Source organism: Hippopotamus amphibius, chromosome 1 (assembly GCF_030028045.1).
Source record: "Hippopotamus amphibius kiboko isolate mHipAmp2 chromosome 1, mHipAmp2.hap2, whole genome shotgun sequence".
In the NCBI taxonomy this organism is placed as follows: Eukaryota; Metazoa; Chordata; class Mammalia; order Artiodactyla; family Hippopotamidae; genus Hippopotamus; species Hippopotamus amphibius.
In genome coordinates, this window is record NC_080186.1 from 79,517,461 (window position 1) to 79,535,237 (window position 17,777).

A 17,777-nucleotide genomic window follows, 5' to 3' on the forward strand; every position below is an offset into this window, starting at 1 on the left:
ATATACATTTTTGTATTTTTTTATATTCCTAAGTGTCCTTGATATACATACCTAAGCTTTCTCCAACATGAAGAAATTAGACATCAGAACCAGCTAATACTTAGAGTCCTAATGTGCTTGCTCTGCTAGACACTCACTCATCTGAAATATTTTAAACCTTTAGTAGCAAGTGCACCTCAAGACATTTCACTTAAGTCTAAAGTAGGTAATGAGATTGACACAAGAAACATAGTAGCAAAAGCTAAATTTGGAATATCATTACAAAGTTACAAAGTCTGCTGTTTAAAATGGCCACACAATTTCTGTAGTCCAGACATTTTTTTAGTCCTCAGCACCTGCCAGATAGTGCTAACATACCAGGACCATACTGATGAATAAATCTGGGCTCTTTCTCGTGAGAGCTGATGCTCTAATAACTCATCTGTACAAAACTTTACTGTTTGCAATTCTTGCCCACATTTATTAACTGATTACACACGGATGCAAATAAAATTTTCCAGGCCTCCTTGGTCATCTGAATTTATACTAACTCTGGGATATCAACCCATAACAAATGAATGGTTCACAAGTCAGCACATGATCTAGTCCCCTCCCTGCCCCCAAGACTACAAAGAGGCAAATATCCCCGTTTCACGTAGGGTCAGTGAAGCCCACTCTGGATCCAATAGGCAAAATTGCCAAAAACCTCCATTCTCCAAAACTGCTGAGGGCAGCAACAACCCAGTGACAGTTACCAAGGGAGGAAGCAAAAAGCAGAAAACTGTCCTACAGCAGCCAAGGGCAGCTCTCATTCAGTGAGGCCACCACCCAAGCAGAACACAGCATCTTGAGCACTCCAGCACCTCCTGTCTCTGGGCTGCCAAGAGAGGCACAGGCTTTGGAGAAAGCCAATCAATAAACGTGGATGGAATTAGGACACGGAGTCCAGGATCCCGATAGGGGCCCAGGGAGCAATCCAGTGGGAGGAAAACAATCCCATGAATTTGAATTAGCAAATGTCTGAAAAGAAACCCAACAGGTCTTTCTACACCTCTCATTTCCCAGAGGTGACAACAAGGACCACACCAAGACTTTTAGAACATGCACCACCAACAAGGCCATAAAAATACCCTCAACCCATTTACAAATACTGTAACACATATCAGGGAGATGACAGACTTCAAAGTTTCTTCTTCAAATATCTTTTCATGGTTATACACAGCAGAGTAATTGTTAAGGCTTTATGGCCTCCCTGTGATTTTTTCCCCCTATTCAGAACCCTCACTTTATTTTCAAGTGACATGGAAATATGAAGACTATTTTAAGCTGGTTAATTATTTTATATGCGGAGTCAGAGCAGACTGATGAGTCTATACTTCAGTGTATCTATGGATCATTAATTTCTGGCTATTCCTCTTTTGAATTAGGATTTGAAAAAAAAATTCGGCCATCATATACGAGACTCAGTTTGTCTTGTTTCCTTAACATACGCCTTATCAGCTCTGCCACAGCTGAAGTGATTCCAAATTGCTTTATGACACACTTGGATTTTCTCCTGCTAATAATTCCTCCTTCCTGCCCATGACTGGCAGGCTTCTTCCACACTGCAGTAATGTGGGACAACTAATTATCTACCAATCCACCTTGCTATTCCGCACTTGGCAACTTTTATCTGCACAGGACAGCTGCACTCTCCCCGTTTGAAGTGAAATGTCAGTCTCTGCTAATGCAACAAGACTTACATCACTAATGATGTCTCCACACTTTGAAGAAACAACTCAAAGCCTAATTAAAAATTCAGATTCATTCTCACTGGCTTGCTGATTTTCACTGCCCTTCCACCAGGGTCTCGAAGTATCTTTTAAAATACTCGATGCAAAAATAAAATTGGAAGAAAAGAAAAGAAAAGAAAAATCCAAGGGGAATCCAGGAAAAAAAAAAAGTGCTGGCGTCCTGGGCTTTGACCCAGCCTTTAAAATAACTGTTGTGGCTGGAACAGAACCAGAAGGTTATCATGTACAACAGATAAGAATTTCCTCCACTGGCTTCTATACCACCATGACAATAAAGCACACTATTTCCAGGGAAATATGGACCAGAGGCTACTTTTCAGTTGACCCACTCTGGTGTTGGGTGTTGGAACTTTTCTAACTGTAATTAAATCAGAAATCATGTGACTATGTAAATCTGAAGCAGGGGAAAATTTTTGAATTCAGAACAAAGAGGGCAAGGTAAAGAGGCATTCAAATGACATTTATTTTGTTTCATTATCAAATCAAATAACCCCTCCAAAGTAATGATACTATTACAATTTTCACAAAAAGAAAGAACTGCATACTTCTAATAACTAGGGAGAGAGATGTGGTCCTGAAATTCAGTTCTAAAATAGCACTCTGCCTGAAAATTACAGGTGGAATTTCCTTCTGTAGCTTTTATATAAATGCCAAAAACCAAAGTTGTTCCTCCCCTAAAGTTTTATTTTCTGTTTATGCTTTATCTTTTTAATTAAAAAATTTACTTTGGTGGTAAAGGTTCACAATTATAAATAGTTATTGACCACTTAAATTGTTTCCTTTAAAAAACATCTAAAAATACCTAACATCATTGTGGTAAGTCTCAGAATTTTTGTATTTCTTCAGTGGCTCACTGACTTCTAGGTATTTAAATAGCTTAAAAACAAAAAAAAACCCAGTCAGCTTTCAAATTAGACTATCAGCTTTAAGTTCTCAACCACAAAAGAACTAAGCCAAACATTATTTTCAAAGTAGGAATGCAAAGGTTCTTAAGTCGTTTCCTTTACATTTTAAGGCAATCTTCTCTTGGAAAATGGAGTTCCTATGGTGTAGAACTGTGAAAAAAGTCAAAAAGCAAGAATCCTAAAACCAAGACCTGAGTTCTAAGTCTACCACGTACTATTGTGATCTCCAAAGAGCCACTCTCCACTGGGCTTCTGTTTCCCATCTGCAAAATGAAGGAGGTAGGTCCTTCTCTCCGGTCCCGTGATTTGTGGATCTGACAGGTAGGGAGAAAAGGCATGCCTGGGGCAGACCTGCTAAGCCTGGGTTTGTAAGGCCCCTCAGAGCAGGCCACAGGACCACAGTGGGAGGCCAGCCAGCCTGTGTGCAAGCCAGAAGCAGGGAGACCACAAAGCAGGCCCTCCCAGAATGGGACTAGGGGAGACAGAACCTAGGTGCGAAGCAGGCCATGGGATGTGGTGGCCCTGCTAATGGTGCCTGAATCTTACATCACTTCAGCTGAGATTTCTAGGCACCAAGCTCCTCATTTCTCCAAGTTCCTAGTCCCTCTCCCCCAGAGCACATCTCCTCCAAAGACAAGAGACTCAGGCACAAGAAGCAGTTCCCAACTTGAACACTAGGAAGCTACTGCCAGCCATGTTGAAACAAAGGGGAGAACCTATAAGAATGGAGGGAAATAGGACATGTCCACATTGAGCCCTAATCTAGTCCTGCGCAAAGATCTCCCCCAGACTGTTGCATCGAATGAGGCAGCACTTAATTTCCTGTTCATGCCACTGTAAACTGGGTGCTCTATTACCTGCCGTATGTCTCGACTGACATGAAGGACCCACGGACCCCACTACCTGACCTCTGTCTACTTCTCTGACCTGTTCCTGCACCCTTCCTTCCTCTAGCTCTCTAAAATCTAAAAGCCACCTTTCCATTCCTTGAAGGTGCCATCACAAAGGAGCCCTCTGGGAACTCCACTCTCTGACTAACCAACTCCTATTCATTCTACTTTTCCTGCAAGGCCTTCCAGAATCCCTTTCCACCCCCAGATAGGTTAACATCCCTGACATACTTCCTCCAAGCATCCGGAACCTCCTTTCTCATGCCATTCATTGCCTGGGAAATTCACTGATGGTATCTCAGAATGAACATAGTGCCTGGCACCAAATAAACATTCGATGACTATTTAAGTAATTATGATGACAAGGAGCTCATCTCCTAAAGCAATCCAGTTTAGAACTCTTCTATCAGAAAGTCATCCTTTCCGTTGTACAGACACTTGCTTCCGCATAACTTTTACACACAAGCACTGATTTTACCTCCTGGAGCTCACTGAATAATTCTAATCCAGACACTGCAAACGGGTGGCCTCTGGCCTAATCTGGCCTACAGGCATATTTGGTTTGGCCCACACAGTGCTGTTTTTTTGTTTGCTTTTTAAAATCTGAATTAGTTGCCAACATTTTAAGAATCAAGAGATTTCATCTAAAATCCAGATACCCAGCCTCTCCTGAAAACCAGAGTCACGTGGCAACACCGGACCCATTGGGCAGCAACTGGAGAAACTGAGTAGCACCTGCCTCCTTTCACGTGCCCTCCTGTTTACAACAGCCAACACCATTCCTAACCGACCTGCAACTGGCCCACCTCACTCATTCTATCTATCTGACCCCTGGAAATGTTAGCAACCCCAGGTGTAATCTGTTTTGTTTTAAGCTCTTTGTTGGAGTATAATTGCTTTACACTGTTGTGCCAGTTTCTACTATACAAAAAAGTGAATCAGCTGTATTTATACATATATCCCCATATACCCTCCTGCCCTCGACCCCTTCCCACCCTCCCTATCCCACCCCTCTAAGTCATCACCCATCATCCAGTTGATCTCCCTGTGTTATGCAGCAGCTTCCCACGAGCTAGCTATTTTACATTTGGTAGTGTATATATGTCAGTGCTACTCTCTCACGTCGTCCCAGCTTCCCCTTCGCACCCCCCAACCCCCCGCTGTGTCCTCAAGTCCCTTCTCTACATCTGCATCTTTATTCCTGCCTTGTCACCCAGGTGTAATTTTGATTCCATATTTTAGCATTTCTTTCTACACTGTCTTGACCCATTCAAGTTGGTTTAGCCTCTCTGATAAGATATGACCTATTGGAGGGAAAGCACTGGGTATCTTATACTTTCCCTGAACTCACCTGGCCTCTGATTCGGCAACCAGGCATCCAAGGGATATCTGCTGACAGAATCATCAGAAGGTAATAACGTATACAGTCAGCTTTGCCTCGTCAACCCCTCCCCCCCGCCAGCTTATTTGGCCTTGTTCCTTTCTCACTCCTGCCTTCCTTCTCTGGAAGAGGGAGGGAGAAAGCAGGAGTAAGAAGATGGAGCCCATGATGCATCAGTCAAATACATGTGCTCAGACTATAAGCTGGCCACTAAGAAAACACGGAACCTCACAACCTCGTGTGAAAAGCCAGGCATGAAAATAAGGGCCAGATGGCCTGTGTACAAGAGGGGGAAAAAAGGGTCCCATAGGAGCTTCCCAAAAGAAGTTTGGGTGTTACGTCTGGAAAGGTGAAGGAGGCTGCTGGGCAAAGGTACTAGCTATCTGTAAAGGGCTAGGGGACACAGCGATCAGTTTGCTCAGGCATACCATTATAAAAAGTTGTAAGTATATACCCTCCAAAATGGTTGTATTTATGGATGGCAAATTCTATATACTAGTGAAGCAATATATTTTGCATATTATAAAACATTAATATAGAAATAAGGATGCAATAAAAATGCTATGGATGAAATTATGAGATACCTGGAATTTGCTTCCAAATAACCTAGGGGGAGGGGAAGAGCATGTGGAGGCAGAGGCAGACATGAAACTAGTCTGATCACAAGCTGGTAGCTACTTATGCTGGATGAGAGGTACAGGAGCATTCTTATGCTATTCTCCTTTACTTCTGTATAATTTTTCAAATCTTCATATTTAAAAAGCTTAAAAGTAAAGAACTAACTATGAATACCAGGTCTAATACTTTCTTCATAAGCCCCAAAGGATGGTTTTGCATCACACCCCCGAGGTCCATGCACCACACTTTGGTACGCCTGGGCCAGACGACTGACAGGTTCTGAAGCTTATTTCCATTTCATTCAGGCTCCAGAGCTACATGTTTGTTGCCTTCCAGGTTCTGTGCCCTGGCACAAAACAGACTGTCCCATATTTATTTCTGTTTACTGATTGTTCCTATGTTAGACCTTGTGCTAAAAGATATTTCCCTCCATTAACCAAATGAAGCATGAAGACGCTCAAGTTCAGAGCAATTTAATAACATGCTGGAAGTGACATAGTTAATAACTAGTTGAGTCAAAATTGTTGCCCTTTATATTTTGACTTTCAATACACTTTTACACCAAGTTCAAGCAGATTCAAAACAAATCCTACTGCACATAATACCAAACTTCCAGAGTTCTGCAAAGTTCCTGTCTGCTCATCCACTTAAGCTCAAGGAAGGAACTCTTTGAGCAGCAACCAGAAATAGCACCAAGTTATAAAGTGTAAAACCATCTCCTTCCCCTCCCCCACACCCTACCAAACTCAAGTAGGGCTGGCAGGAAAAACATAAGCACAGGCGACGATGCCAGCTGAGACAGGTATTAGTGGAGAGGAAGGGCAGGAGGTACTAAGCACACCAGGGAGAGTCCCTCAGAAATGATTCAACATGTTTTCCTTGCACTCATCCTCATCAAGTTCAACTCAGCGTCATCCACAAATAGCCAATTTTCTTCTATTCTAAATGTTCAATCTCAGAAGAAAACAAGGCCTCAGTTTTCCCACTGGGGCTTATACTGCACACAGGGCATAGAACCAAACAAACATTATTTGCAAATACAGGTGATTTTTTCATCTCTAAAACATTCTCAATTGCCTAAGTACACATTCAAATCATCCTTAAACATGCCATTCCTGGTATGATGGACACGATTAATGGGCAAATGCCAACCTTACCTAAACATAACTGCAAATCAGCACGCAGTCATAGGGGAGCCACCCAGTCCAATAACCACAGAAACTCTGGACGTGAAAAAATAAGCCATGGGTCCACATGCAGAGGTACAAGAGTCACAGCCACACCCCTCTTCAGGTGTTTGAGATATACCAACTACCTTGTCCAGTACCACCAGAGGGCATTAGAAATGTCTGATGAACTGCTGATTTGGTTACCCTGAACGTCTGAAGCTGCTGGTGCTTTCAGGACTGGCCTCTGTGTGTGGACAGTTCATTTAAAGGGCCGAGGGAGGAGTAGCCAACTTCCATGATGGCACCAGATGGGCTTGGGCAGCTCTCCTCTGTAGCCCTCCCCCCACCACCAATGCCCTGTTCCTCTCTCTACCGTGGCACTAGCCCACTGCTTTCTAACACCTCTCCGCCTCTCCCTAACCCCCATATCATACCACCTCCTTTTGTATCTGTCTGCATCATCAGTTGAGAACTTCAGGGCATGGACCAGGCCTTATTTACCTTGTAACCCCTGCTGAGCCTAACCCAAGGCCCCTCATAGAATAGAAGCCTCCCCAAAAGTTTGCTGAATGTATGCAAATATGAACAGCGAACTCACGTAATGCTGTTCTAGGGCATACAAAGGCGGCCTCCCCTTTCACTTTCAGCTGCAACCACTATTTACAACACTGCTCTATATTTTCAGTCAACACCTCACCCCTACTGAGCTCTTCAGTTTCTGAAGTCAAGTCTGTCCTGGCTGCTGCTCTGTCTTCAATTTGAGTTGAAGCTCTAGCTTGTGCTTCTGGTATTTCTTCTGTTGCTATTGGAAGGGCCCTCCTCACCCACCCCTCTTCCAGGCCCCATACAGCAGCTGTCTGACCAACCTGCTAGTGTGTCTGCCAAGTTCACAGTGACTACGCCCAGCCCAGCGGAGCTGAGTTAGAGTTAACATCAAGGCAGGCACCCTGGCCAAGGGCCAGGCCCTTGCTGTTAGGAAGCCTGTATTGTCATATAATGTTAAATGGGCCTTATAAGTGCCTGGTGAAATGGCTCCCAGAGCCAGATATGCCTTCTAACAAGCAGGCATTGTTGCTTAACTGTTTTACCTGTGCAACCTTACCTCTGCCTGCAAACTGTAAACTCCTTAAGGGGCTGTGCTGGAATACCTCCTTGTAAATCCCCCAAACACCCAGCTAGCATAGTGCTCTGTGCTCAGTCAGCTAGTTGCCAAGGAATATTTCTCCATTTAAGAACAACCACATCCATCAACAGTTCCCAGCCCCCAGCTTCACATCAACAGGTGCCTTCACACACACTGTTGCCATGAGGTCCACAGAACAGATCTCTAGGAAGACTCATTTCCAATTCTGCAGATAAAGATCACCCACCTTCAAAGTGGCAGAGCTGAAACCTAGGTTTCCAAACATGCAATGTGGAGTTCTTTCCACTCCACAATGCTCCTTGAGAAAAACTTGGTGCATGAATGAAAAAGCAGAGGCGAGCCTCCCTGGACACAGCCACTCTCTGCTCCCTAGATCTCAATGTCGATGGCTTCACTCCACCAGACCCCTGAGGAGATGATGATTAGGTTTTTGACATTTACCCATGATGTATGAGGTCTGCTACCAGGGGGGCAGTATTCAGTGACAGCTTTCCCAGGGCACTGGCAAAATTAGTTGGTGCAAATCATTTAGAGATATTTTTATATTTTGCCCATTACTAAAAAGGAACCACAACAACAAAAAACATGAGCAGACAGCCTCCATGAGAAAACCTCTCCAAGAAAATCTTTAAGATAGACCGCTTTTCAAACTGTCTTCTCTATCACCAAGCACAAAAACTATGCTTGGGAAACTACAGTACTGAAAGAGGGCCTGGGTTTTTGTTTGTTTTTATTTTGTTTTTGTAAAATTACTTCTTGCGCCTGTCCTGTGACAGGCGGCAACAGGCCTCCTTTGGAGACTACTTTGCAATTTCTCCAAATTAAAATGGTCTGTGGAGAATTTCAGCAGCAGCAACTTAAAAGTCTGGAAATAGGCTTTTAATGTATAAAACGACCTACAGAAAGTTTCTTGTCAAAGAAGATACTGTCCTGAAAGGTCTGCACTGTGCTGGAAATGCCAAGGTCGAGTGAAAAGAGTCAATCTCTTAATCGAGGGAGGACATTCTTTTTCTGGAAAGAGATATCATCTCTCCCCATCCCCCTCATATCTACAGATGGAAGTGTGACTCCGCTCACCTTATCGGCCACATGAGGCTGAGCAACAGATGAGCTCCACAGCTATAAAATCCAACATGTCACAAGGGAGGACTATATTATCTGCACTTTAGGCAGCTAAACCCACATAATTTCAGACCTATTGAACAAACCCCAGAGATTTACAGAGGAAAATGTGAGGCTTGCAACCTTTGTTCTAAGGGCAAGAAATCTAACCTGCCTTAGATTTTATTTTACAAGTATTCCCTCCCCCAGAAAAGCTGGCAGTCTAACAAAATTGAAAAGAGACCCTTTCCCCAATTTTCCCAGATGGAGGCAAGTGGCAGATCAATGTACAGCTCAAGAAGGAGAATTTAAACACAGTATGTGCTGCTCCTTTCAAAAAAGGAGAGAAGCCACTTCACATTTTGCCAGACAAAACCCTGTCCCCAGGAGGCCAGTTTCCACAATGAGGTTGCAAAGGTGTTAGAAAGAGGCCAGTTGGGAGGAGATAAAGTGCCATTTGGGCACCAAACCCCCCACTGACCAGAGCCTTTTTTCTAAAGTGTCTCCTTTTCAACAGGGAAGCCTTTTAAAACTACATTTGCTTTGGATCCCTACCTGAATGACAATGTGTTGGGATCCAATTTCACCTTTTGTCAAGGACCGAGTGAGAAACAGTAAAACTGCTGTCAGCATCTTAGAAAAAGCTAGTCCTTAGCTTATAGGGTGAAGGGTGGGGAAGAAAACCCTAAGGTCCCTCGTCTGGCCCTAGTGATAGGATGAGGTGATGAGTGCCTGCTAATCTTACAAGCACAGTTCAAAACTGCAACATATTAAATTTCCTTTATTGAAAGAGGGTCTCTATGCAAAAATACAATTGTCTGTCCTCTGAATTGAAACATTCATCAGTAGAAAAAGAAATCCTAGTTTTTCCCTAACATTTTAGTTCATTTCCTCTAAAAGTCACTTCACTCCTAAGATGTCAGCAATCATCAGAAATCAGAAAATGCATATGGAAAAAATTATAACTTAATCTGAACCTAAAAGATCTGCAGAGAAGTTAAACGATGTATCTTAAGAGCTTGTCTACTATTATGCAAATGAAGGAAAATCGGACTCCACTGCACTTCAGGGCCAGTGTGTGCAAATAAACACAGAATTGTCTTTCAAGCAAACCATCCACTCCTCAGCCTCACCTCACTCCTAAAACAAAACACCCAATAGTCTTTCACTACAGCAGTAAAGGTCTGTGGAACTGGCTTTAGGAAAACTGTATCATCCTGGGCGGAGACTGGAGCGGGGGTGGTGGTTAGGGAGGCAGGTTTAAAAAAAAAAAAAAAAAGACATCAGAAACCTGAATCCCAAGTGATTTTAAAACACCTCTCCCGGTGGGAGGTAGAAGAGTGGTCACAGTAGAATCGAAATCAGAAACCTATTCCAAGAACACATTCCTGGAAACTTCGTTCTTTCGAAGACCACATTCATCACCATTATTATTGTTAGAATACATAAGAGAATGAGGTTATTTTATGAAAGAACGTTACAGCGAAGGTTTCAGACTCGGAATGTCATCTCAGCCTCTCCTAATCGACTGGCCTTTCCGGCCAAGGAGGTTAAAATAACGGCGAGATAGAATCTCCAGGTGGTTGCTGTTTAGCAATTTTTTACTACTGTTGGTTCTAAGTAACATCTTCAGGATTCCTTACTAGCCTTGGGCAACCTTTCTTTAGCCCCCTTCCTCTCCTGGGGAGCATGGACGACCTAGTAAACAATTCAGAGAAACAGGAACCTTATTCTCTGCGCTCCCTTTTTCCTCCCTCACAAAAAGGCATACAACAAAACAAAACAAAAACACAGCGGCCGGCGTGCAACCGACAACAGCGACAACGGAAAGCAACAAAAAAAGTCCCCCACAAGGGACGACTTGGGAATCTACCCGAAGTCTGCCAGGCCAGCCCCTCCCCCAATGCACCCGGGCGAGGAAAGGGAGCGCAGAGTTCACGCTCCCGGCCGCTCTCAGCCGGGACCCAGGTGGCCCCGGAGCTGCTGCGCACGCGGCGAAACCTTCCCTCCCGGCGCCCATCCGTGCGCTTCGGTTGGGGGGACCCGAAGAGGTGATCAAGGGGGTAGACTTGGGGCCTCGGAAAATCATCCGAGCCAGGCAGGACCGTCTGCCCTGGGATGGGTACACAAAGAGGGAAAGGGAGTTCTCAGGGGTGGAAGGGTAAGACAAGACTGCAGGGAAATTCGCGCAAATTAGGAAAGGAGCGGCGAGGGAACCAGAGAATCCTTGCCGAGATAATGGAACTGTGCCGGGGGGTGGGGGGTGCGTTCCGTGCAAAGGGCAGGGGCTACTGCGGAGGAGGAAGGGAGGGGGACCCGAGTGCTTGGAAGAGGAGTTGGTGTGTAGTCAGCGGGTCCGTGGAGAGGGCAGAAGTGTCCGGGGCAAAGCGGGCTCTGTGCATGCCAGCGAGGTCGGTGCTGGGTTAAGGGGACCCGTCCTGGGGATGGGACCGGGCTCTGCGCGGAGGAGAGAGGCCGGATGCCCGGCAAGTTCGCGGGTGCCAGGGGGGCCCCTTACCTGCATGGTGACGACCCCCAGCTCCTCGGCCGCCAGCCTCCGCATCTGGCTTGCCAGCACTTGCGCTTCGTCCAGGATGGAGAAGTCGGCGTCGGCCCCGGCGCCCAGCAGCCAGCCCGCGGCCAGGCAGAGCAGCCAGAGGGGCGGTCGCCGCGCCCCGGCCCGGACGGGCGAGCCCCGACCCCCGCGGGCCCCGGCGGCCGCCTCCGCCGCCTCCTCTTCCTCCGGCTCGCGGGCCATGCCGCCTCCCCGCCACTCCCGGCCGACGGGCTCTCCAGGCGCCGGGAAGCGGGGAGGGAGCCCGGGGAGGTGTGCCCAGGGCCCGCTCGGCGCACCCCGCAAAACTTTCTCGCCCTCCTGCAGCCGCCTCTCCGCGCCGCGGCTGCTCGCAAACTTAGGGGGCGCGCGGCTACGGCGCGGGAGCGCGGGCTGCCACCATCTCCGGGCTCCGGCGGCCGCGGCGGGAGAGGAAGCGGCCGCCCCAGCCGTCCCCGGGACCCCGGCGCCGGCGCGGCCCGCGCGGGGCGGCGGGCGGCGGCGAGAGCGGCGGCGTCCGCGCGGGGTGCGTGGCCGCGGGGCTGACAGGCGGAGCCGCCGAGCTTTCGCTTCCCGCGGTCCCGGCCGAGCGAGGCGGCGGCGGCGGCGGCGGCGGCGGCGGCGAGGGCGGGCGGCTGCAGCCGCGGAGGAGGAGCGGCGATCGGGCTGCTAGGCTGGGGCAGCCACCCGAGCGAGGAGGGAGAGGTTTAAAAAAAAAAAAAAAAAAGAACACTGAAAGAAAGCAAGCCAGCGACGGGGGAAAGGGAGGCGTCTGGTGCCACCACGCTGCGCTCCGGCTCCGCGCACTTCCCGGCCCGGCGGCTGCCGCGGCTGCGGTGATTTATGGAAGCAGGGAGGGAGGCGGGGACATTCCCCCGGTCGCCCCTCCTCTCTCTCCCCTGCTCCCGCCTCAGGAACCGGCCCCTCGAGACGCCGCGGGCCCGAGAGCAGGCTCTCGGCTCGGGTACCAGCCCTGCCCCGGGAGGGCTCCCTGGGACCTTCTGGTTGCCGGGGACAGCTGCCCACCCCAGCTCTCACCGCCTCCGCCCTCGCGAGGGACTCCGGGGTCCCACCCATCGAAAGTCCCTTCAAGTTCTAGGACGCTGGCTTTCTGCCTGGCAGAGATTTGGGAAGGAGGGGACTGCCGTTTGTGCGTCCACTGCTCTTCTTCGATGTTATTAGTAACGATAGCTAGCATTCGTTGGATCCACGGATTCCCTTTTTTTTTAACCAACTACTGTGTGCCCGGCCCAGTGTTCTGGGGTTTGTATACATTATCCTTTAATCCCCACCACATCCCTGTGAGGTACTCTCTTTATCCCAAAATTTTAGGTAACAAAGACTGAGGCTTAGAGAGGTGGAATAAATTGCAGAAGGTCACCCAGGGGATAAGAGGCAAATCCAGAATTTAAGCAGATCCGAGGCTCTTGCTCTTAAATAGGACATAGTTCTTTCTGACTCTCTTTGGAAATGAACCATCTGATCCCATCAAAAAGCAATAAACAAAACAAAACCCACAAAACTACTGAGCTGGAATTTGCCCCACACATCTATTCTCTGAAGCGTGGGGAGGCAATGTATTTCTTCCTTCCTCCTCTTGACTCCTGGTGTAGGCTCTCTGAGAAATCACCTGCTGGAAGCACCTGGAACAAATGCATGAGGGTTGTGGTGGGGGTGGTAATGCCGCCATTCTTACAAGCCTCTTAGGGTTCCTGCTTGTAGTTTCCTAGAGAACAGTGCCATGCCCAGGAAGATGAAACCTGCCCAGCAGAGGCAGTAGCAGGACTAGAACTTGGATTTGCAGCTCTCTTCACCCTCCAGCAAAACCTTATGTTTTACTTCTTTGACTGTATTGTATTAAAAACCACACCTTCAGGAAGCTTTCGCTGGCCCATTTTACCTCCTGGTTGTTTCTCACTTCTGAATTCCCCCACCAGTGTTGTCTCTGCTATACTCTGTGTTTTCATTTTGTGACACTGTCCGTTCTATGCCCCCTTGAGAGAGGCACATGGGACTCTTGGAACATCATCATTTATTAATGTGTGATGCTTGTTTTACATAATACATCCTGGAACTAAGCTAACCTCATTGAGGGCAGGGTCCAACCCACCTCTCCATTGTCTACACTTAGCTCAGTACCGAGTACTAAGTAGATACTGTAAAAATGATTCTTGAATTAATGATGGGTAAAAAAAACTCTATCTGTTGTCTTCTATCCCCAGAGTTGAATTGACATTTGGTAGCAAGATGATCCTATAATTTCTGTTTTTTATTGTTATACCATTGCATATGATAGTAATCAGTGATACAAAATGTGTTAATCCCTGTGGTAAGTGAAAGAGAAAAAAAATGATAAATAGCAGCTAGTATTAATTTTTTTGTCTTAGATTCTTCAAGGTTACTTGTCATCAAAATTGTCACACATCTCTAAACTATTGTTCTGAAACTTTCAAAATGGCTTCTCCATCTTTGCCCAGGCTTTGTATGTTGCTATTTCCTAGGGTCCTATTTCTTGGGATTATAATCCTATGTCCCCCTTTTTTACTTTAAGTTTTTTTTTTTTTTTGAGAACTCTCATGTTACACCCACACCTTCAATTATCACCAAGACAGCAGAGTTCTGCAAATTTCTAAACAAAGCTCAATCTCCCTTGTCAGTGGGATTTCCAAAATTCTGACTGTTTACTGGCTTCTCTACTAGATACACTTGAACTAAAACTCATTCCTGCTTTCTCCCACTCTCCACCTAAATCTATACCCTACTGCAAATCTGGGTGGATGTCACCCACACTCCAAACTAGGTACCTCACTCCCCACATCCTCTCCTTACATATCTCTCTTATCCATCCCCTGCTCTCCATCTGTATCCTATTGGCTGACTTCAGCTCCTCATCACAGCTCACCTGTGATTATGACCACAGTCTCCTCTCAGGTCAACATGGAGTCCCCCTCACCCCCATCCTTCTATTCTCCACGCTGAAACCAAAATACCTTTCTAAAAGTCAAATGTGAACTTCTCTCTCACTAACCTAAACATTTCTGATGCCTCATCACAGAGAAATAACACAACAATCAACTCTCTCTGGGCCTGGCTTACCTGCCTTTCTGGCCTTCTGTAAGCCACTCTGCCCCCCAAATCCTCACAAACCACAGAAAACACTTTTTCTGGTGGTGATGAAAGCCCTCTCCCTTTTCCCCACTTGATAAGCCCCTATTGAGCCAAGTTGTCAGCTCTGTGACGCCTTCTCTGACACCAAACACTGCAGAATTGACTGCTCCTCCTTTGGTTCCCTCTAAGTCTTGTTTCTTCTCTTAGCACTGATTATCCTTTGGAAAATCATGTTTTCTCCACCCTAATGCTTCTCATTAGGTCCACCAACCACCTATAGCTTTAGGAGACTCTTAATAAACTGTAAACCCTGTGGTCTATCTCAGGCCCACTGAAGCGTAATCTCTGGAGGTGGGCTAGGTCCTGGAACATGCATTTTACAGACCACCCCCCACCCCAGCCCCACCATGAGTCTTAAGAACTGCTGTGAGACTGCAAGCAAGCTCCCCAGGATGGAAACTCACTCATCCGAGAGCTCTGGAGTTTTGTCCAGTGCCTACACTCTATAGAATCTCAATACCCAGGAAGGGCCATATGACTTTTCCTGTGTCACTAACAAGTAAAATTCTCAGAAAAAGTCAGTTGCCCAACAACTTTTAAATGGTGGTGCCAGTGTACAGACCCGGTCTTCAAGTGGCAATCTCTAAGCTCCTAGTCTGGTGTTAGAGAAAATGTTTACACACATACACACTGGTACCTGATAGACCAATAAAAGCTCGTTGCCTGATAAACTACTAATCCTTAATGTCTGCAGTGCATTTAAGTAAAATTGCCCTACCATCAACCCCTCTCAGCACCAGCTGATTGTTTTCTGGGGGCAGCTGATTAGACCCGGGTGGGCTTATAATATCAAGTAGTCCATCTATAGCACCCAAGGCACGGCAAAAAGATTAACTGGGTCAAGCAAATTTTCATTCTCAAAAAGTTTAGGGAAAATAAGAGGGAAAAGCAGTTAGAAGTGGCAGTCGAAACTAAAAACATGATTAGAAGTCAAAGGGGACTTGAGTCCCATAAGACATATTACAGGAAATGTGTAGCTATAAATACATACACAGATATACATATTTATATATAAATATCTTTGTACATACATACAAAGATGTATGTGTAGCTGTATATGTGTATGTGTGCACGTGCGCATATACAGCCATATAGCATGGGAGCTAAGAGCATGGATTTTAGAATTAGAAAACCTCGGTTCAGATCCCAAGGACTGTACTTATTAGCTGTGTCATCCCTGTAGGCCTTAACTTCTCTTAGCTTCAGTTTCTTCATCTGTACTTTATAAACAATAACACCCAAAATTTTTGAGAAAAGGCACATAAAGCACTTCATCCAGCACCTGGTATGTAGAAGCACCCAATAAATAGTGGGGATGTCTATAAGCTGAAGCTATGAGGTAGCAAACACTACAAAGGAGCTAAGAAAGACAAGCAGAGAGAAGAGACAGTGGAGTACACAGGACATGTGGCCGGAGGGAGACCATCCCCCAAACTCAAAACTAACTTGATTTCAGAACTTTCCCATTGCAGTTCAAGTCTACGTGTTCTATTAATAACAGACTCTTTTTTCCCTCCCCTTTGTCTTGATGTAACTCTAAGGATAAAGTTCAATCATCCATTCTTACAGAGAGGACACTATTGACTCTGTAGCTATCTGAACTACAAAATGAGGAAAAGACTGGTAAGTGGGCCACAATGGTCCAGAAGATCAGAGACCACCATTAAAGCTGTCTGATAGATTAAGCTTCTCCCCAGAGCACCCTGTACTCCTTGCTTGTGACCGAGTTGGACACCCGTTCATTATATGTTTCCTTTTCATAAGCTCCAGCACTTAACATGCAGCCTTGTTGATGTCCACTTATAAGTCTGTTTTCTCCATCTTAATGTTTCTCAAAGTGTGGCCTAAAGCTTCTACAGCAGAATTACCCATCAGGGACTGTACCTGCCTTATTCATTGCCACATTGCCAAACACAACTCTGACCCAGAGTAGAAACCCAATAAATGTTGGACCAAAGAACTGGAAAAAAATTAGGAAAATCCATGAGTCATTAACTCCGTGCAAAGAGTAGCACTAACAATATCTTTCCTTGACTGCTAACGAAGAATGGACCGAGATTCCTCATCAAACTGGCTGCTCTTCCCTGTTTTGGAAGATACAAAGCCGCTTCAGTGAGAGACCTCCTCTTGGTACCAAGAGGCCAAGATTCTCACCACAGAAAACCTCCAGGTCAAACGGTTTTGAGGAATTCTTGGTCAGATTTCCAAAAAATGTGGTATGGAGTTTCCAAGCCACCACGATTCCCCTTTGCATGCTCTGAGGTGGAAACAGGGCCAAGTTAACAACAAATCCTCAGCCTAATGCTGCTGGCAGGCTTCCCATTCAAAACAATAAGGGCTGCAAACTATGTTGAATCTGTGAACTCAGGGAGCTCGGGAGAATAGAATCAGTAACTTCGAGGGCAAAAATTAGCACTTGCTCATTCACTTCTACAAGAATTCAGATCTCAGCAAGTGTGCTTTCTTGTTAAATAAATGGAAAGAGCTACCGGTCTAGAGCATCTAGAACACAGAGCCTCCCTGGTTTCCATATTCCTCCTGCTGATTTTAAAAATCATCAGGTTTCCCATTCCCTTTCAGATTGGGAGCTAGCAATGATAGAATAACAGTAATAGATATAAGTAACCGAGACCCTACCCAGGGTAGGATACCATCTATGGTACACAGTGTATCATTTCTTGAACTCTTAGTGTGTTTCTTTTGTTCTATCATTTAAGTACCAAAACAGAGAAGACACGATTATTATGATGATGATGATGATTTCACAGGGAAACTGAGGCTTGGAAAAGTTAAACTTGCCCAAGGTTATAGGCTAGTAAGCAGCAAATCTGGGCTGAAAATCCATGTTTGTATGATTCCAAACTCAATTCATTTGCTGCTCTACTGTGTGCCTCTCTGAATGCAAAAAGAACGGAAAAAGAAAGGAAATAATAATAATTGACACCCATAGATCTCTACCAAAGAAACATCCTTATTTCTAAGGCAACAACTTTTTTTCCTGTTAATTTCAACAAGCATCTATTGAGCATTTGCTATGTACCAATAACTCTACTGGGTGCTAGGAATATACAGATG

At 45.8% G+C, this 17,777-nt stretch overlaps 1 protein-coding gene across 2 annotated transcripts in view; it reads right to left on the reverse strand.

Annotated features, from left to right (window-relative positions):
- Positions 1–11,866, reverse strand: part of CACHD1 (cache domain containing 1) — a 222,680-nt gene extending 210,814 nt beyond the window's left edge. Inside the window, exon 1 of one of the 2 annotated variants that reach the window (XM_057717419.1) lies at positions 11,499–11,866. In XM_057717419.1, coding sequence (XP_057573402.1) covers positions 11,499–11,738 — 240 coding nt within the window. In that variant the 5' untranslated portion in view covers positions 11,739–11,866. The remainder of the gene's footprint in view (positions 1–11,498) is intronic. The other variant, XM_057717428.1, reaches the window with a different exon arrangement.
- Positions 11,867–17,777: the final 5,911 nt, after the last annotated feature.